We start from the raw sequence: 20,816 nt of genomic DNA on the forward strand, positions 1-20,816 counted from the left end.
GATCTAAAATACATCAAATATATCGCGTTGAAAGTCGAGTTCTCGTCAAAAAAAAAACGTTGACCGAAAAAAGTGGCTAGTAAAGCAAACAGTACGAAATATCTACGTGTTTTTATTTTCAGCCCTGCACCTCTGTGACCGTCTGTGTGTGTGTGTGAGCGTTTTGTGTGCAAATGTGTGTAATGTGCGCTTGTTTTGTTTTGACTAAAACCCCATTCGTCTAGCTCTTTTCACAAACAAACATCATCTATCAGTTTATCAGAAAACTAGGCCGAACGTCAGTTGGTCGAATAAGCACGCATTTTGGCCAAAATTTGCCGTGGTTCCGTCTGCTGATAAAACCGAGTGGCAACTCCGAGTGGTCACCATGTATACAAAAACAAGAAACGACGATGAAAGCGAGTCGCGCGATAAATAAATGAAAAGCGAAGGCGCAGCAGAAGAAAGAGCGACCCAAAACGTTTAGGGCGAATAGCAGAATCGTCGCTTCTGTCCCGACAAACACGCACAGAAATCAGCAAAAAAAAAAATAAAATAAAATAAGAAAAATAAAGGACCCAAAAAAAGGCACCAAAAACATTAGAACTCGGTAAAATTTCACAGTGTATCGTACGAATATCAAATATTGCAGAATTCCAAGCTGCGGCCTCCCTTTTCTTTCAAAATCCTCGAGTAAGTGCGGGCAAAGAGCGGAAGGAGCGCGTGAAGCGAGCAGAGGCGGCAAGTAAATTTGAGCCCGAATTTCCGATTGAGGTGACTTCCTGGGAAAAGTGAACTGATCCAGGTAATCCTACATACATAGGTGCCTGGTATCCTCGGTTTCCAATGTGCGACATACGGCTTTCCTTCTTTTTGTTTCGCCCGCCCACGCCATTCTTCTTTCTAACTGTATAGTGTTTCTGCGTGTGTGTGTGTGTGTGCTGCTCGTCCGTGTGTGCTTCTGTGTGTGTGTTGGTGCTTGCACTTTGCGCGCGCTTACCGAAATCATTTTCGTTTGCATTTACTTATGATTTACAATTTACTATCCGCAGCTGTGCGAAAGCCAATAGCAGTTCTAAAAACTTCCTATTTGAACTTCAATAATAAAAAGAATCACTGTGTTCCAAAACTCATATCCGATTCTAATATCAATTAAATTTGTACCTATGAAACATAACAAATTAAATATAACATTTTTCTTTAAATCGTTTAAAAGCATTTAGTTTGGCGATATCTATGAAAGATATCGACCTCTTATGTTGAAATAAAATTGTAATCATTGCAGTTTTAGTTCTGCTATTCGTTTTTCCCAAAACTGCTTATCCATGATATGTAAACCAAACCCAAACCTAAACCTCAGCCCTCCTTTGTTTACTAATACAAAATAATAATTGAAACCACTTTATTAATATTTTGCAGAGACGCTTATCATCAGGCGGTTATTATGAAAGGTTATGATTTGATTCCAATACTCCTAAATACATTTAAGCTGAAACTCAAAGCATTCATTTTTGTTGCTAAGCGAGGTTTTGTCTCCTAACATGAGCCCTAACTTCCTTGAAACAATTCCAGATTTTAACTCGATCGCTCTCACATCTGGCATGTACTAATATAACTATCTTCCATATATACCAAACAGGCAATCACTATAAGATGTCTCGTAACAAAGACAAATACGACAGCGCCAATCGGAGGCAGCAGATCTTTCTGTCGCAGGAGGATATTGCTGCTGGCAAGAAGACGAACTGGAGTGGCCTCGAGATTACTGGTGGGTGTCACTCACACTAAATCCTTTGAAATATCATATTAATTCTATCATATTTCTGTTTACAGGCTGCGTCCGCAATATCAGCCCGTCGCTCTGGGAGTTTGAGCATTTAACCTCCCTCTACCTGAACGACAACCAGCTGCTGCGATTGCCCGCAGACGTTGGCATGCTGACCAGCCTCCGAACCTTGGACCTGTCCAGCAATAAGCTTAGAAGTCTGCCCGCAGAGCTCGGCGAGCTCATCCAGTTGCGGTGAGTTTGAGGGATGGCATATCTAACTAATTACGTTGTATAATGTTAACTTAGTCCTATCATTATGTTTTGAACTCGCTGTCCAGGGCGCAGGCCCTATTGATCACTGATACATGCATTTCACTAAGCCACTCCAATTGTCTTTCCTCCTTTTAGGGAACTGCTGCTGAACAACAACTTTCTGCGCGTACTGCCTTACGAGATCGGCAAGCTGTTCCACCTCCTCATACTCGGCCTCATGGGCAATCCGCTGCAAAAGGAGTTCATGAACATCTACAACGAGCCGAACGGCACGCAGAAACTGCTCACCTACATGCTGGATAACTTGTCATGTGAGTCCCCCCTATGTCTATCTAAATCCCTGTGTCTGTGTGTGTTCGCCTGGTGCGTGAGCAGCTCCTGACCGGACCAGGTGTGTGTCTGGCGTGTGGCTGCGTGTGTGCATGTGTGGGGTAAAAAGGAAAGCACGCGAAAAAAGGCTTCCGAAAAGAGAAAGTTTTCGAAGAAACTGCGGGATCAAGGGTATTTTAACTATCTCATTGGACTTGGACCTCATTGGGCCTTATTGATAAAAAGGAAGTTTCAAGTGGGCGATATTCCTTCCATGTAACTATCTTATGTAACCGCGCTATATTCATATATGTTTATTAGGAAATGTAGGGCAAATCCTGGTTATAGAGATCAAAAACGATAGTGAAACATATAGTAGTGGTGTAACAACATAAAGATATATTTCTTCGTCCATAAAGAAACGCAGCTAGTTAGCTAATCTTTTTTCGCACACCAGGACGGTCCATAAAACCTGTTGCCAAAGCCATAATTAAAGTTCAAACTCACGGCTGCCCATTAATGCCAAAATAAAATACATAATGCCCGGGCATCAATTAAAAATGTCTAATTGAATGCAACAATTACAACAATTGCCAGAGTTGGCCAAAAGAATTGCACGACCTCGACATGCAAAAGCCAAGAGCCGCTCTCTGATGCCAATGCAAGTTGGCCCAAAAGAGAGCCGGCGGCTGAGCGTCTCATCGTCTCACCGTTCGTGTGGACCAAGTGTGGAACCTAAGAGAGAGTTACTTAGAAAGAGAGAGAGAGAGAGAGAGACTTGACTTAACGGCTTTTACTGTTAGCCGGGCTTCGCTGTCGATCGCGTTTAGCAGCTGACTTCAGTCTGCCGCTCGCTTGGCTACGAGGCGGACGCATTAGCTCCACTCTGCTCCCCAATCTCTCTCCAGGTGGAAACCCGTTCGCGAGCGTCGCGCATGCGCCGTGTGTTTCGTAATTGCGATCGCGTCGTGTCCCAGTTTCTTGGCGTTCGCTTTTCATTTCGTTGCGGTGGAATCGCTCGACTGTTGGCCAACCGATATGCCTCTCTGATAGGTGGCTCGCGCTCCAGCCGATCAATCTAACCAAGCGGCCAAGTGATGTGCAAACGACTCGATCCGCCGACAGGATTCAGTTTGGGACTAAGACAAAAACAGTATGAGATCGCATGTGGCCGTTTACAGGGCGCCAGAATCAGCAGCACCACCACCAGCAGCAGCACCGCCGCCCAACTACGCATCCCTGCGATACCACCAGCATCCGTTGACCCACCATTGGCCGGGTAGCCAGCACCCAGCTCCTGTGTATAGACTGCATCATGGTCCACCTTCTGCACCACCGCCCAATTGGGCAGTTCAGTCGGCTAGCCAACCACCTCAGCCGGTTGGCTATGGCATGGTTAACCAGCAGCGGATCAATGAGTGCGCCGGCATACCGCTCATCTCGAATGCCTCCAGTCACTTGTCGCCAGCCCAGCGACAGCGATTACTGAGGAAATCCGCCCTCAAAACATGTCCAACTTGGCCACCTGGAGGAGCCACCATGTCCCAGCTAGCTGTGCATGCCCAGGGCATGCCGCTGCTGCAGCAGAATGGCAAGCAGCATCTCCAGCAACAGCAACAGCAGCAGCAGCCGAAGCAGCTGCAGCACCATCATCCACAACATAACCATCATCCTGTGGCCAATAACTGGAGTGCCTACCAGCCGATGAGCAGTCAGGCTGGCTTCAAGTTGGCTGACAAATCTCGAGCCCTTCGCTATCAAAATTCGGCACCACCTGTGCTCAGCAGCCAGGAGAAGGCGCCCAACAATGCTGCTAGCCAGGATCAGGCCACTTCACCAGCAGAGACCTGTCTGCCGAGGATCATTAAACCACGGAAGCGCCGCAAGAAGGATCGCAAACCGGGCAATGGGGTTATACTCAAAATTGAGGCGGATATGCAACCGAAGATTAGCAATCTACTGGATGGTTATACCGCAAGTGCAGGGGGAACTTACCACCTACCATCTGGAATATTGCAGCATGATCACACGCACGGTGTTTGCTTCTGCCGAGAATGTGACCCACTTCGTTCGCTTTGGGATTACCCGCTCCGGCGATCGCTTTCGGATGCCTCATCCAGCGAGCAAGGCGGCGGAAGCCGGGAGTCCTCTTCGTCCACCTCATCCACTCACTCGGACAGCTCCTGCGATAGCTCCATTTGCAGCCAAAGCCTGCCCAGCTCATTGGCCTTGCAGGAGGAGGCCAACGATGAGTTCGCTCCCATTACCGGCGATAGTAGCCGGGCGGAAAAGGTGGGCGTAATCGGATCCCAACGGAGTCATCCGAGCGCAGTGACCACACCTTCGCAATGCCTGAGCGATGATTCCGGCTACGGGGATATCCTGAGTGGAATCAACATTGCTAACGATCTGTTTGGCAATTGCTGGCGAGGCGGGAAGCTGAGCAACGCCTCCTCCTCGATTTCCGCCCAGGCGGAGACGCTGCTCGATGAGAGTCTCAACGAGATATCACGCAAGCTGATCGAGACCTGCAATGCAGTGGATCACGCTGGATCGGAATCGGGATCGGGATTTGGATCGGGTGCAGCCAGCGACAGCGGCTTGGATAGCGCTGGCAGTCACAACTGCGGATCGGGTCTTGTCTTTAACTTTGAGCATTTGAATCTGACGGATGCGACGCCCACAACCTTGGATTTTCTCGTGGATTGCAACAACAATAGCAGCAGCATTGGCAACGGCAACAGTTTGGGCTTGATGTGGCACGGAGGAGGAAGGCAGCCTAGTGGAGGTGGCAGCCACGATGACAGCCAAGTGGCAGCTGCCAAACTGGGACCAGACAGCCGGGCCACACCCACCAGGCTGATATTGGGCACGGTGGGTAAGCTGAAGCCAGCGTTTTCCACCATCTCGTGACGATGCCCGTGGAAAACTAATCAAATCCAAAGCCATGAAAATGGGAAACGAGACGCGGTATCGCAGCCCAGAAAGTGGCTCATTTTGCGACGATTTGGAGAAACGTGAGACGAGATGGCGATGCGTGGGCGCTTTTGAATTGGGAAATGTAAATCTACTCGATGGATTTTTGAATTTCTACCCAACCCAAGTTGCGCAACTCCGAAGGCGAAGGCGACAACGAAAGAAGAAAACCCATTAAATGGATATAACGCACATGTGAGGCGATCATCATCACATCATCATCATCAACATCAACAACATCGACGTGATCGCAGTGAAAAACAAAAGGCCAACGAGTTGACCAAATGGGCGCAGGCAGGCAAGCAGGCTGTTGGATGTGATCCCCGGCTAAATGGAAACTTATATAGACAGGCCGGGACTGGAAACCATGTACATACGAATCCCAGTCCGACTTCCACTTCAACTTTCACTTTCACTGCGGCGGCGGCGGCAGCAGCGGCGGCGTTTTGTATATCTGTATTTTTTAAGACATTTTTCTTTTCTTTTTCTTTTTGCCAAGACCACAGATCCACAGATGACGGAGCTGCGGGTGGGGGTTTCGGGGGAAGGGTGCGACTCTTATGCAGATTTTGTGGCGCAAAAAGAAGAAGAAACTGTAGAAATCGTGTAGATGTACGATGTGAACTCTAGAGATACTTTAACTATATACCCCCATATCTCCATCTTACTACCTTACACATACAATTAGTTGTTCAATTGTTGTTATTTGTGCATTAACGTTATTCCATTGGGCCCAAACAAAAAGAAACAAAAACCAAGCAACCCAAAATCTGTACTTCCCAAAATCTGGGATTTATATATATAGGGATATAGGGCGGTCGGTCCATGGGTGTTAATTTTTATCGTAGAGCTTAGGCAACGTTCCTACATGTTAGTTTTGTATCTTTATATATTTTTTGGGTTCTATTTGATTTTAACTGATTAGTTGGTTTGGTTTTTACTTAGTCCGTAATCGAAGCGCTACAACGTGAACTTTTATAGCCAGTAAGTTATATTTATATTGGGCAAACACAACAACAGATTGGATCTCTAGTGGTTTCTACTAAAAGCTTATATCTGTGCTGGGACTCAAAGGGGTCAGCCAATTTATTATTATTATATAAGGAGTAGAAATTTTCATCAAGCCCTGTTCAGTTTCCTACAACGAATAAAGAAACTAAAACTAAAACTAAAACCTACATCGTTCAGAAGAACTCATTCCTTCCAATTTAATATTCATAAGCCTAAAGTGAGAGTTTCATTCTCTGCGGCGCTCCATTCAGTTTATGTATCCATATCGCGTTATATCTTCGATTTGAGATTCGCATTTTCGACTTGTCTGCAATGGTTTTGCGAGAATGGGAAACAGGCGAACGAAGATCTGGTGCACAATTAATTCCGACTGGGATCGCCAAGCATAAAATCTAAATCTGAAAATCGAGAGCAGCCCTAGTTACCTGCTTACACAGGTAGTGTTGCAGTTAGTCGGCGAGTAAAAGTTTTCGCCTTATTTTTAATTAAAAGAAACTCACGAACGCGAAGCGCGCACAGAAATTGCTTGAAGTTTTCCGCTCCGCTCTGATCTGCTCGAGTCCACCACCACAACTTGGCTCAACTTGGCTTGGATTGGCTCGGTTTGGCTTGGTTTGGCTTGGCTGAAATTAACTTGGCTCGAATCGTGTTGGCTGGGAGTAGCAATCGGAGTTGTCTCAGCATCTCGGCGCTGGAAAATGTCACAGATTTTCCATTGGCAGGTTCCGGCAGACAGTTTGTGTTACCATTCCCCAGATAGAAATTACCACTCGAAGCTAATTTATTTAATTAATATTTTCACTAGTTCGTATTGTATTGTGTGCGCGGCGCGCTCCCGCATTCTTATTGTATTATTGTATTATTGTAGTGTAGGCAGTTTGTGTTTGTTCGTAAGCATCGTTTTTGCACAAATAACAATCCTATAGTTAACCTAAACTCCCCCAAAGTCCATCCATCAATACACACCGCATTTGTAACCCAAACACACATGAAAAAGGCAACACAATATGGCCAACTTATTTATTTTGATTAAGCCCGAACGAGAACCCAATAAAAAGTGTAAACAAAAATGTCAAACAAAAAGAACTTGATTGCTGTTTTGATAGCCCCAAAAAATACCAAGAGGTGTTGAACAAAATCAGAAAAATGATAAATGAAAAATGGGGGAAAAACAAAAAATCAAACTCCATCATCTATAATGAGGCACGTTTGAGCCGCATTTCGGAGCCGGAAAAACAAACAGAAGTCTATCCAACGAATTCCCAGACGCACTGCACCAAACAGCACTCGAAAATGAACTTTCCAAACATTCGAGGAGGAAGCTCATCGCTGGGAGAAGGCCATCGCTTGTGCAGATTTCAATTACCGAGTGCCGCTGAGTGGGAACCTTTCACCCAGGTGAATCTGCTTGTGGTTGGATGGGCTGTCTTTGACTTGCCGGCTCGGCTTTCGCAAAAAGATTAACCGCTGTCATAACCGTAACTGGCAAATTAATTTCTGGGCATTTTGTGCCCGTCATTAGGCTAATTAATGTCTCCATTTTAGGGCCTCATTTCGAGTTCTGACCAGCTAGTCAGCTAGCCAGCTAGTAGTCAGTTAGCCAGCAGTCTTCTAGCTGGCTAACTGCCTGTTAGGTCAGCTTCCAACATCGGCAGGCAGGGCTGCTCTTTCGCAATAGCCGGCAAACCTCTGGAGATCCGAGCTGGAGTTCCAAGCTGGAGTTCCATGCTCCATGGCTCGCACTGCGGACCCGGACAACGGACGAGCGTTGAGTGGGTCAGTGGATAATTGGGTCATTTGCAACACTGTTTGCGCCATCAGCCGCCATCTAGCACCACCACACCACTGAACCACTGAGCCACCGGCCAGCTAGTCAGCCAGCCAGCCAGCGGTGGCTAATGTGTTTTGGCTACGTCAATAAATGCGTGTTGTAGTTGCTGTTGTTGTTGTTCTTGGTCATAGATGATATGGCCGGTGGCCAACGAAGCGGGGCCATCTTTCTTAGCGTCTCTTCCAACATGCTAGTTGTTCGCTTTTCCTTCTGGCCCCTGAAGTTTAATTGTTTTTCCTCACCTTCCTCACCCAGCTGCGGGTATTTCTAATTTGTCGTTCTATTCGCTGCGGTTTCGAAATGACAATTTTTTTGGACATAAAAGATGGTTTAGAAAAAGCTTATGGTCCAATTGGGAAATCAACATGCTCACTTGAATCGTAATCAATCCATTAAAAAACTAAATCTAAAATGTACATTCTAGTTTATTAGGAACGGATGTAGTTTCTCAATACACTAGTTTGAATAATATAATTAAAAGTTTATACATTGTTATTAACTGTTGGAATGTACATATATATAAATTAAAATGGGTCAAAGCTTTTAAAGTTATTTATTTAAATGTTCTTAGTTTTCAGTAAGCGTACACACATTCCATTTTCCATTTCTGTTACTTTTTTTTTTAGTAACATTTCCTCCATTTCCTCCAAGTTTTCTAGTCAATTCGTTTAGCCGCTTTTCCTGCTGAATTTTCTTCGGCTAGAAATTAGCATTTCGCCATGAAATTGAAAGTTTTAGTTTCCAATTAACTTGGCCAGTTCAGTGGGCCACTTACACACACCACACACACACCGGTAGTTCATCCTCATCATCATCAGCTTGGTATGGAGTTGCCCAAGTTCCTATCTCCACTTCCTCTGAACACAAAAAGGGAAAAAAAGAACGCGGTTAATCGGGATAAAGGCCAAATGTCTTCGAAAAAGGTTACGCAAAATGTCAAACAGTTAAGAATCCAACTGCTAACGGCCACACAAATGTCATTATTACACTTATTCTCCACTTTTAATGCCGTCTGCTCGTTCGCTGGGTCGTCTTAAAGTGGTTTTCTTGCTTTTTGCCGGCAAACGTTGTTGATTTTCTGATTTTCTTTTCAGCCGTTCTCGTGTTGCCGACTACTTGACTGACTTGACTTGACAATTGCCGGTTGCCACTTGTCTGGCCCATTAGCCAAACTATACCCACACTATTCATGAGCCACTCGAAGCGAGATGAAGGGCTCCACTTCTTGAATAATTCGACGGAGTAAATGTTGCATTCATGTTGGGCAATGTGTAAATTTGATTGTCTGTGTGGTTAGTCATTAAAAGTCACGTACTTCTTCTCGATTTTCGGTTGTATGCAGAGGGATCCTATTATAATATTTATAAACATTATATGGACATGGAAAAAGTAGGTTAAATGTGCTTACCAACTCATAGTAATTAATCCCTATGAATGAAAAGCCAATGTTACAGAACAGAAAGTATGCCAGTATTACCTAACACCAGTTAATTGGGTCACTCTTTTTTCCCCACCTCCCAAAGATGATCATTAGCTTGATTGGGTCACCAGTGGCGACTGAAGGCCCAGCAGCAGAAGATGGTCTTCAGAACCAGAAGAGAGCCAGCGATTGAGCCCAGCCAACTTGGCCATTCATCCATTTCAGAAGCCAGATTGACTACTTACTACATAATATATGTATATATATGTATATTTATAAGACTAGATCTCGCAATGCGTCGCTGCAGCCCCAGATGACGAAATCATTTGTTGGATGGAGGATGGTGTCTAGTGTCTGTGCCTGTGTCGTAATCTTCCGGGGAAAAAGAGCGAAGATGCAACATCGTGGCTTGGAGCCCATAAATCAAAGGGCCAGTGGTAACTCCTTACTCGTTCTGCCATTTAAAGCTGTCGCCTTTGTAGCCTACTGTGCTCTATGAAAGTATTACTATATACCTACTTAATGGATATAACTAGGATCCTATCCCTTATAATATGTTATTATCTTCGGAAGCAGCACGAAGAATCTAAGGTCTGTTAGGGTTGACTTTGTAGAGTATACCGATCTTCGGTCTCTGGTTGTGACTTATTCTTCTTCATCTTTTGTACCTTTTTTTTGGTTTTTGTTTTTGTTGTGTCCGCTCACGAAATGGGCACAACATGAATTAATTTTTTTCTGTTTCTGGCTTTTTTCCGCTTGCCACTTGCCACCGTTGGTTGTACAAATGCTGCTGCCCCTCTATGTAGGTTTATCACTCGATTCGTCTGAGCTTTATTGTTGCTACCACTGCCTTTTTTTTCATCCGTTTTTCTGGCCAATGACGATGTTTTTTGTTTTTGTGTGTGTTGCTGCATACGATGCTGCTGTTGCTGTTGTTGTTATTGTTATTGTTGTAACTGTTACCTAATCGTTTAATTGGCTTAAGTCGGTTGATGATCACCTGGCCCCTCCGGTCGCTTTGCTATACTATACGTAAGTCTTCTCGTTTTCGGCTTTTATTTAATTTAATTTTTATGACAACTTTGTGCTTTGTAATGCATTTTAAACGCATCGCGGCGTCATCGATTCCCACAACGTTTGCCGATTTAGTGGAGCATTCCGAATCGTAATGTGGGAAGAGGAAGTGGAGCGAAAATATACTATAAAATAGGCTGTGGACTGGGCTAGTACCCTGTAAAACACACTTGAACCCCTTTAAAACACAATTAAATATAACACTTAAGTAAGGATATGTAGTAGTTAAGATAGAATAGAAAGAGACAGGATAAACGATCGGCAGGATCAGATCAGATAGGAAAAAATATAAACAAATGTTATGAATGTCGGAAAAGATAAACTAAATGAATAAAATGTTTAAATGTTTAAGTGTCAGTAGTAGTTAATATCAAAAAACCCTATAGGATCCCTTAAGAACTGTGAGCTAGGTTCATCTTTCTTATCATACCATTATCATATGCTCTTATATAAGATGTGTACTACCCCATATCGCTAACCTTTTTGGCCAATATACCCCGGCTTTCGCTCCGTTTAGTATGACAAAACGGCCCAAACAACCGAAATGGTTTATTTATGTAGCGAAACCGGTATTTATAACTGCAATTGGGAGTGAAGAAGCGGCGGCGATGATGATGATGATATTAGTGCCAAAAATTATAATAGTGTGGCGAGGGCACTAACAAAGCGGCTGATCATTTGTGGCCCGCTGCCGAGCCACGCCCCTCCGCCCTGTGCCCGCCCCTTTGTCCGCCTTTGTGACTGTTAACGGTTATTTCGGTTACGAAATGTGAACTTTTTTTTTTTTTTCTGTCCGGGTTTTATATTATTTTGTGCTTTGTCATTGCGAAGCTTTTTCCGTTTTTATTTTCGTTGCTTGTTGGGCCGAATCGTTGGTTTTTTATTCCAGTTTTGTTTTTATACCCGTTACTCGTAGAGTAAAAGGGTATACTAGATTCGTTGAAAAGTATGTAACAGGCAGAAGGAAGGGTTTCCGACCATATAAAGTATATATATTCTTGATCAGGACCAATAGCCGAGTCGATATGACCATGTCCGTCTGTCCGTCTGTCCGTCTGTCCGTCTGTCCGTCTGTCTGTCCGTCCGTATGAACGCTGTGATCTCAGGAACTACAAAAGCTAGAAAGTTAGGATTAAGCATACAGACTCCAGAGACATAGACGCAGCGCAAGTTTGTCGATTCATGTTGCCACGCCCACTCTAACGCCCACAAACCGCCCAAAACTGCCACGCCCACACTTTTGAAAAATGTTTTGATATCTTTTCATTTTTGAATTGGTCTTGTAAATTTCTATCGATTTGCCAAAAAACTTTTTGCCACGCCCACTCTAACGCCCACAAACCGCCAAAAGCTGCTACGCCCACACATTTGAAAAATGTTTTGATATCTTTTCATTTTTGTATTGGTCTTGTAAATTTCTATCGATTTGCCAAAACACTTTTTGCAACGCCCCCTCTAACGCCCACAAACCGCCCAAAACTGCCACGCCCACACTTTTGAAAAATGTTTTGATATTTTTTCATTTTTGTATTATTCTTGTAAATTTCTATCGATTGGCCAAAAAACTTTTTGCCACGCCCACTCTAACGCCCACAAATCGCCAAAAGCTGCTACGCCCACACTTTTGAAAAATGTTTTGATATTTTTTCATTTTTGTATTGGTCTTGTAAATTTCTGTCGATTTGCCAAAAAACTTTTTAAATTTAAATGCTGAGTAACGGGTATCTAATAGTCGGGAAACTCGACTATAGCGTTCTTTCTTGTTTTGTTTTGTGTTGTTGTGTTTTTTTTGTGGAGTAATTCGCATAATTGGCCCATATTTCGTATAAATATGCATCTGAAATCGGAAATGTTTTTCGTCTGCGTCGCCTTTATTATTATTGTTTAAAATGCGGAAGTGAGCTGAGCTCACAGCCTGTTTTCATTCCAGTTCGCTTTGGTTTCGTTTTCGTTTGCCGGTTGTTTCAGCTTTTGGCCCGGCTTTTTGGGCTTATCAAGGTTGTTGTTGCGTAAAAGGAAGTGCAAATGGTTAGAAAGTTTAATGGCCAGGGAATGGGAATGGGCCGAACTGCACTGGGAAAAAATCAAGTATTTCCTGCTTAAGACCCCTCGTTGCCTCCAAGAAGTAGCGAACTGAAAAAAAACCATGCATCATTGCTGCGATTTCTCTACACAGTCATTTTTAGTATTTAAGAAGCCATTCTTAATTAAAGACCTCACGAGTTTTAGCACTTCGCTTTGCCAACAGAAACTTACTTATCCAATATATTAGTTTAATCACACTTGTTGCCTGTCTTCTGGGGGAAAAAAGTTTGAAATGGGTTAATTTATTAGTTCTTCGGGTGGTGAAATGATGTGAAATGTTGGGAAACAACGATTTCACCTGTTAAAAACTTGGCAATCTTAACCAAAAATGTGGAATTAATAAAAACCAAATTTACGAGCAAATATATTTCGTTTTTTCCAGATATTCAACCGCTTTGGTTTTGAGCTATTTTTAGATGCTGACTATTACTTATTTATTTTCTAAAAATTGTTTATGAGGCGATATTTTTGGTCATGATTTAGAGAGTAGGATAAATGCATTGCATGTAGAGATTTATTTATTGGTATTATTTATGAACGATACCTTTCGTTCAAAGTCGTAAAATAGAAATTATTGCTGCTTTTAATTGCTATTTGGTTTATTTGAATAATGAAAGTTATTATTGTATCAGGGTAGCTCTTAGTGTCCAACAGTTAAGGTTTCTAATTATTGCCGATCTATGAATGTGCTGTGTTTGTTTTCCTTTGGTGCTGCCTGGGATTCGATGGGATTGGATTGGTTTGGATTGGTTTGGTTTGGTGTGGATGGCCCATTGCAGGCTGTGTCAATGCCAGCAGGAGGCAGAAGGCAGTGTTCAGTGTTTAGTGATCAGTAGGCAGTAGGCAGTAGGCAGTTGTCTCGTCGCCGCTTTCCAACTGCGGGAGAGAGAAAGTATCTGAGTGCTGCGACTGCGACTTCGACTGCGAGTGCGCGCAAAGATTTAAAAGTGGATCAGCGAAAGAAAAATAAACGTAACCAAGCAGCGTGCGGCATTGTTGGCCGTTGGATCGCGTGAGGCAGCTCCGCTGACTCCTACGAAGATGCTGCCACTGCCACCTCGTGCACTGGGAAAAAACTTTGTGCTATATGTGTGTGCCCCATTCATAGCGAAAGTCTTATTATTCCGAAACTTGGTTCATTAAAATATAAATCAGTAAGAGCTTTGCAAATCGCAGTTATAACATATGCAGCATTAACTTCTTAATATACATATGTTAACTCAAAACTGAAAGCTCTTTTGGTTTTATGGGAAACAAAACAGCTCTTTCCAATTACAGATAATTATAGATAATTTCCCCTAAATGCACTGCATAGAATCAACAATGCTCAGAATCAATTGAATTTGTTGACTAATCACTAGATGTTTTTTGTGCTGTGTTGGCTGGGTTGCTTCATGGAGAAAGAAAGCCCACGCCAGTGTCTTGTCTGCGAATGGAGCTGCAACTGCTGGCTGTGCTGGTGGAGATGGGGTGCTCTGCTCCTCTGAAGCGGCTGTTGCCACTCGTCATCCGCTTGCCTGTGCATAATCACTGTGCGCGCACATTTTCAATTGATTTTCCATGTGACGCAGCACAATTGGAGTCTTTTGAATATGGCGCTCACGTTCGGGCACGATCTGCTGTGTGTGAGAAATCCCGGCCAGAAATGCAGCGGCAAATGCTGTCCAACTGGTTTCCCACACGCACATATGTACATACATAGTATATTCTCGTATGCAAGTGCACAGAACTGAACCCCCTCACAGCTGGGGCCATCAGAATAGCGATTACAAGTGGCACCCCAAAATATATCGTGTGACTTGTGCTCTAATGGAGGCTAAACAGGCAGCACTTTGTATCGGATCTCTGCAGTGTTTTGATTTCTTGGCTAACTGGTTTACTGAGTAGCGTCTCATTCTCCAGCGCATATTTATTATTTTTGCGCTAATGAAGACAGGCTACGCTATAAATGTGACCCCGTTTGTAGTTCCTTGCCTGAAGTGCACCTTAAATTGTGTTTCATTATTATGATTTTAATGCCAGATTGTCTTGGAGAAGCATCGCATACCATCGATGGCGAAGGCGAGTGAAGTGGACTGACAGCCGATACCAGTCAGAAACTGGCAATCAGCAGCCAGCAACTTTGCAACTTGCAGCTTGCAGCTTGCAACTTGCGATTGCTGAACGCCATTGAACATTGGCAGTCAACTGCTGCTGCGATCGCATCGAGCGAGAAAAAACTGGTGCAAATGAAACAAGTTATCTAATTGCAGTGCTCGCAGAAGTGTGGCAAGTGGCGAGTTGACTTTTGTTTTCTATTCGGGCCTGGCCTCCACTTCTCCACAACTCCTCCTCCTTCTCGTACACCGTTGGAGTCCACCTCCTCCTCCGTTTCCATCGCCCCCATTTACCAACGTGTTGTGCATACGAAATCGTTGGCTTGGCCAATACACACACACACAAACCGCACACCCCACACCACACACCACTCACTCACTTACAAAACAGGCTCTGCATATTGGCCTCTTGGCGTTTTTAATCGCACCAAATTTCAATTTGAATTTCACTTTCTTTTTCGATACGCTCACTTGGGTTTTTGCCTTTCGAACTTTTGTTTGTTGTCTTTCGGTTTTTGGTTTTTTTTGTTTCTCTGCTTGCCCGCTATTGTATTTCATTTGGTTTCTTTTTGTTTTCGAACGCTGTAAGCAGCGACCATGAAATCTTTTGGATAGAAAGGGCTTTCTAATGGCGCCCGAGGAGGGACTCCCAAAATGAAGATCCAGGGGAAAGGTGGTGGGTTGTGGGTGGTGGTGAGAGGAGTCTCCCTCCGGATGGTGGAGGAATTGGAGGAGGCCGACACGACATGGCGTGACATCAGGCTGCTGGCTACGATGCGACTATTGAACCATCGAATGGCAACTTTGAGTTAACCGTGTCAGGAGAGAGTAAACATAATTGATATGCATCCATTAGGCAGTAAATAATCTTGATTGTGTGACGTTGGAAATTTATGACCGATCGAGCTGCTGGATTAAGGAAAGGATCGGAGACTGTGCACCGTCTTGTCTGTCGATGATTGGGAACATTGCCAATGCAATTGTGCTTTCCCAACTGAAAGTCATGATACTACTTACTCCAAGTCAATTAACATCTGACAGCGGAGAACCCACAGAATAACGTGCCAAAAAGTAGGGCACACCAAACAAACATCTTTCAATTACCACCCGAGTACGGGGAAACAGGTTTCGTTTTCACTTTTATTTCGGCAATGAGAACTCTGATACAAAGTTTAGCAAACAGCGAATTTGCTTCTAAACTGAATTATATAACAAATAAAATCGAAAATTTAGTGTTAATATATCAATTTGTGCATACAAGACAATAGAGTAGATCTTAGTTCCAATTATTACACTGTAAACTGATATGAGTGAATGATAGACTATGCTATGCTAATAACTTACACATTTCGCTGGGTGGGTAGTAGGTAAATTGGGTTGTGACTTTCCACAGTAACTTCCCCATATACCTTTTACCATATACGAGATACGATATACACATGTATGCCAACAAACAGCTAGCCATCTTTACCCACAAGCCGCTAAAAACTATGGCACGCTTCGCTGGCTGAACAAATTTGTTTTCAAATTTCGTCGAACGCTTTGTTTTGAAAAGTGTTTCCGATGTGCCTGTCTGCCTGTCTTTTGTTACACCTGTCCATGGGGTAATCACTCACAAATTCGGTGAAATTATTTTTCACCATTCGTCCCACTTGGGTCACATTGCTGTTTCGAGTGGGTGCGTGGGTGTTTTAAAGTCGACTGGTAAAAGTTTCGTAACCTAAGCACCTTTAACCCGTGATGATGATGATGATGATGAGGAGCAGTGCCACTTGAGGATGCTATTTATTTGCTCACAAGAGTTGGCATTGAGTTCGCTGTCAAAGTCTTTTGTTTTGGCGTTTTGTAATTCCAGCATTTTAGTTAATACTTGTGCTTCAAACAACAACGATCATTCAAATACACACGTTACGTTTGCTTATTCAACCCTTTCTCATTTCGGTGACTCATTTTCGCCTTCTGTAATTTTATTGTGTGCCGTTTCAATTAAATAACCATTTGCATAATTAAAGAGCAACCAGAGTGCCTGGGTCCTAAACACGAATTGTACAATTAAAATGCAATCAAGGCTGTGTTAATGTAGTCATTAAAGGCTGTCAGCAGAAATAACAAAAAACCCGAAAAAAAATATACAAATAAATATATAGCAACACAACCGAAAACAAAACAAGGCGCAGACAGTAACAAAATTATGAAAAAAAAAATCACAAAATTTATTAAAAAGTGAAAGTTTTTAGTCGGCGTCACCGCTTGCACAAAATTACCAGAGGGAAAAAAGAAATGCAAAAACAATCAACAAGTCTGCGAAACAAAGCAAAACAAATCGCCCAAAGCCACCCAGCTACCGCTTCGCTTTAAGAGCGCCAGAGAGGAGGAGTCCATCGGAGCTGCCCATCGGAGCGATTAGGTTCCACATTCCCACTGCCACCCAGTTCGTTACCAAGTCGTGGCTCCCTTTTGCTGCGGCACCATGTTGTAAGCAGCGGCCCAGTCACGGCTACCAATACGAGAAACGGTGGCGCGGGTGTGGCTCGCAAGCTTTTCCACCCGCACCACCAGCACCAACAGCACCATCAGCACCACCCCCATCAAGCGCATCACCAGCGCCACCAGCAGCAACAGCAGCAGCAGCACCAACATCGCTCCTATTACGCCCAACTGCCACAGACACCGCAGATCGGTTTCGCCACGCCGCAGCATGCTCCTCTCAGCTGGAGGAGCACATGTCCCGGGCGGCAGGCAAGCAGTGCTTCCTCATCTCGTAGTAAGTGGTTCCCGCAGCACCAGTGATGGGATGTGGTACACATTGTTCTTTGCCACAATGGCTTTAGTACCTTGGTTTCACTGATTTAGTACCTAGATCCTAAGTACGAGTACCTTTAAGGCGCCATCACTTCTGCACCTCGGTGGTTTATGCAAAAAGCGAATCACCACCACCTGACTTGGACTGGTGGTGCCGCTTTTGCGCTGGGGCAACCCAAAGGCGGAAGCAATTTGATTGCTTGTGCATGTCACTTTCACCGCTTGCAATCTGCGCCCAGTGGACGGGCGGCATGGGGGATTTCTGCGGGGAGGAGATAAGTGCTTGTGGATTGTGGGAGAACGTGGATGGAGCCAGTGCAGCAGTTCAGCACTGTGTCAGTGGGATAGCCGATACGGAGTGCTCGTATGTGTGTGTGTGTGTGTGTTTGTTGTGGGGTCTTTTATGTGCGGGTGCTAGTTTCATAATCTCTTGCAACTTGGCATTTTCACTCGCCCAACTTTACTAACCGCATATCCGCTTCTTTATTTTGCCTTTATCTTTGCAGTTACCGTCAATCCACCGCCGCAGAGGCCCTGGCTGCCACTGGCCAAGCCCAACAAAACGCGACCAGCCTGTAAGTTGAAGCTAAAGCTTAATGGCCGTCAATCGGCCGACAAGAATTTTCTATTAGCCAGCAAATTGCAGTTGCCCTAGATAGCTAAACAAGCCGCTTTTCCATCGACAAGTCTTTTAGCAGTAATAAGTACTTGAGAGCAGTTTAGATAAATTGTTTTAATTAATAATGCTGCTAAAATTAAAAAATAATTTCCACAAAAGCGATAGCCCCAGAAAATTAGTATGTAGTTGCCTTTCAAATTTTACCTTTGAGAATTAATACTATGCATAATATGCTATGCTTTTCATTAATAAAATCCTTTTTTACCTAACCCGTAGGCATTTTTACGGTCATGTGCTATAATGTGCTCTGCGACAAGTACGCGACGCGGCAAATGTACGGATACTGTCCGACGTGGGCGCTGTGCTGGGAGTACCGGAAAAAGTCGATAATCGACGAGATACGGCACTATGCAGCTGACATTATCAGTCTGCAGGAGATCGAAACTGAGCAGTTCTATCACTTTTTCCTGCCGGAGCTCAAGAACGATGGCTACGAAGGCATCTTCTCTCCCAAGTCGCGAGCAAAGACAATGTCCGAGCTGGAGAGGAAGTACGTGGATGGCTGTGCGATATTCTTCAGGGCGTCCAAGTGAGTACACATGCAAATCCCTTTTAGATGAGTAACTAACTAATAGAGCGATCTCATTTCACAGATTTACGCTGATCAAGGAGTCACTGATCGAGTTCAATCAGCTGGCAATGGCCAATGCCGAGGGCTCCGACAACATGCTGAACCGCGTGATGCCTAAGGATAACATCGGTCTGGCCGCTCTGCTCAAGGTGAAGGAGAATGCATGGGAGCCGATGTCTGAGGTGACGCAGATCTCGCAGCCGCTGCTCGTCTGCACGGCGCACATACACTGGGACCCGGAGTTCTGCGACGTCAAGCTCATCCAGACGATGATGCTCAGCAATGAGCTGAAGACGATCATCGACGAGGCGAGCCACAGTTTCCGGCCGGGTCACAAGAACGACTCCAATGCTGTCCAGCTGCTGCTGTGCGGTGACTTCAACTCGCTGCCCGATTCAGGCGTGGTTGAGTTCCTGGGCAAGGGCCGGGTCTCCATGGATCATTTGGACTTCAAGGACATGGGCTACAAGTCCTGCCTGCAGCGGCTGCTCTCGAACGACACCAACGAGTTTACGCACTCGTTCAAGCTAGCCTCCGCCTACAACGAGGACATCATGCCGCACACCAACTATACGTTCGACTTTAAGGGCATCATCGACTACATCTTCTACACAAAGACGGGCATGGTGCCGCTGGGCCTGCTGGGTCCCGTCTCCAATGACTGGCTGCGCGAGAATAAGGTTGTTGGATGCCCACATCCGCACATACCCTCCGATCACTTCCCACTGCTGGTCGAGCTTGAGCTGATGCATACGGCTAGCCAACAGGCGCCTCCTAACGGGCTGATCAATCGCCGGTAGCAATAGAATAGACGCGGCAGACCCACCACCAGCAACAGCACCACAACCAGTACCACCCTGATGACGACGACGACGGCGTCGGCGGCCCCGCGCACGTCGGCTGCCAGCGGGGGAGGAAGCGGTAGTGGGAGTGGGAGCGGGAGTGGCGGTGTAGCTGCAAGTGGAAGTGGAGGCGGTGCACTCATGATCCCGGGCGGATATAGGGGTCGGAGCTGCAGCAATAGCGGATGCCATCGTCTGACGGCTGCTCTTGGAGCGGCGAGAAAAGCGGCCAATCCCCCGCCGCCGGCGGATAAGCAGCTTACCGCTCCACATCCCGCTCCCAACTGACGTGGCGATCTGCTCGCATCAAAATTCAGTTTAAGTTAGATACGACAAACTTTGATTTCTAATCCGGTCCCTCAGCTCTTGTACCCACCACCACCACCACCACCACCAACCCCTCAAGAACCCTAAGTTATAAGCTGACGACGTTGTGGAGGTCCGCCGCTTTGTGCGCTGGATCGCAAAGTGTGCTCACCGATGCAACCCATTAACTAAGATCGTAATCGTAATAGGAAGGAATATAATTTACTTGCTGCACTCCTCTTGCGCGCTTCTCGTTTTGATTTTATCAACTGCACGTTTTCACTATCGAATAAATCCATTATATACAATACGCATATGTCAACAGTTAAATTTTTGAAAACACCATCCATCCAAATTGTAAATCTAAGCCGATTTCATTTAACAAAATTACTAGCAGCCGTTCGTAAAAAAAGTTCCCCGAAACCAATTATGCATTAAGTGAAAAGTAAATTACATTGTGTAAAAAGTAAAAAAAAAAACAAAGATCTAAGTAAAAATAACCTATGCAAATCTAACTGATCAAACCGTTTTCCAAATTGAGTCTGTCAGGGTTATAAAAACTACAGAGATACAACATACAACTAATGTGTATAAAAACTATTTTGGCCAGGCAACTAAACTGTAGCGTTAATGCTCCGGATGTGCAAAGAAAAATAGATCCTTTAACTAGTTGATAAAGCTTCAAAAATAGGCCGACGGACTTTGATTTGAATGCATTGGGATAGGTCGATTTGTGTGGATGGGAATCGGTCAAATATTGTGGGGCGGAAATTATTACAATGAAATGCTTCATT

General features: G+C 44.6%; 2 protein-coding genes and 1 long non-coding RNA gene across 4 annotated transcripts; 2 read left to right on the top strand and 1 right to left on the bottom strand.

Moving 5' to 3' along the window:
* The first annotated feature begins 260 nt into the window (after positions 1-260).
* LOC120451659 (CCR4-NOT transcription complex subunit 6-like) lies at positions 261-20,332 on the top strand. 2 transcript variants are annotated; one of them, XM_039635534.2, is made up of 8 exons: positions 261-784; positions 1,399-1,430; positions 1,619-1,747; positions 1,813-1,999; positions 2,156-2,331; positions 18,131-18,199; positions 18,520-18,832; positions 18,897-20,332. In XM_039635534.2, exons 2-8 carry the CDS (start codon positions 1,424-1,426, stop codon positions 19,672-19,674), a joined length of 1,659 nt encoding a protein of 552 aa, XP_039491468.1. In that variant the 5' UTR covers positions 261-784; positions 1,399-1,423; the 3' UTR covers positions 19,675-20,332. The 2 variants fall into 2 exon arrangements, with proteins under 2 accessions (XP_039491468.1, XP_039491469.1); XM_039635535.2 differs by lacking the exons at positions 261-784; positions 1,399-1,430; positions 1,619-1,747; positions 1,813-1,999; positions 2,156-2,331 and adding an exon at positions 17,454-17,586.
* Positions 2,713-7,399, top strand: LOC120451658. The gene has a single exon (XM_039635533.1). The coding sequence runs from the start codon at positions 3,485-3,487 to the stop codon at positions 5,240-5,242; it is 1,758 nt and encodes a 585-aa protein (XP_039491467.1). The 5' UTR covers positions 2,713-3,484; the 3' UTR covers positions 5,243-7,399.
* LOC120451664 lies at positions 8,731-9,793 on the bottom strand. Its single transcript, XR_005616401.1, has 3 exons — positions 9,556-9,793; positions 8,923-9,496; positions 8,731-8,846 (listed from the first exon to the last, which is right to left on the bottom strand). It is a non-coding gene; the product is annotated as an uncharacterized LOC120451664 (long non-coding RNA).
* Positions 20,333-20,816: the final 484 nt, after the last annotated feature.

Source organism: Drosophila santomea, chromosome 3R (assembly GCF_016746245.2).
Source record: "Drosophila santomea strain STO CAGO 1482 chromosome 3R, Prin_Dsan_1.1, whole genome shotgun sequence".
NCBI classification, from domain to species: domain Eukaryota; kingdom Metazoa; phylum Arthropoda; class Insecta; order Diptera; family Drosophilidae; genus Drosophila; species Drosophila santomea.

Coding starts and splice junctions, on each gene's coding strand:
- LOC120451658 (XM_039635533.1), top strand. CDS start 3,485: ATGAGATCGCATGTGGCCGTTTACAGGGCGCCAGAATCAGCAGCACCA.
- LOC120451659 (XM_039635534.2), top strand. Junction 18,200..18,519: donor CAACAAAACGCGACCAGCCT/GTAAGTTGAAGC, acceptor CCTAACCCGTAG/GCATTTTTACGGTCATGTGC. Junction 18,833..18,896: donor ATATTCTTCAGGGCGTCCAA/GTGAGTACACAT, acceptor CTCATTTCACAG/ATTTACGCTGATCAAGGAGT.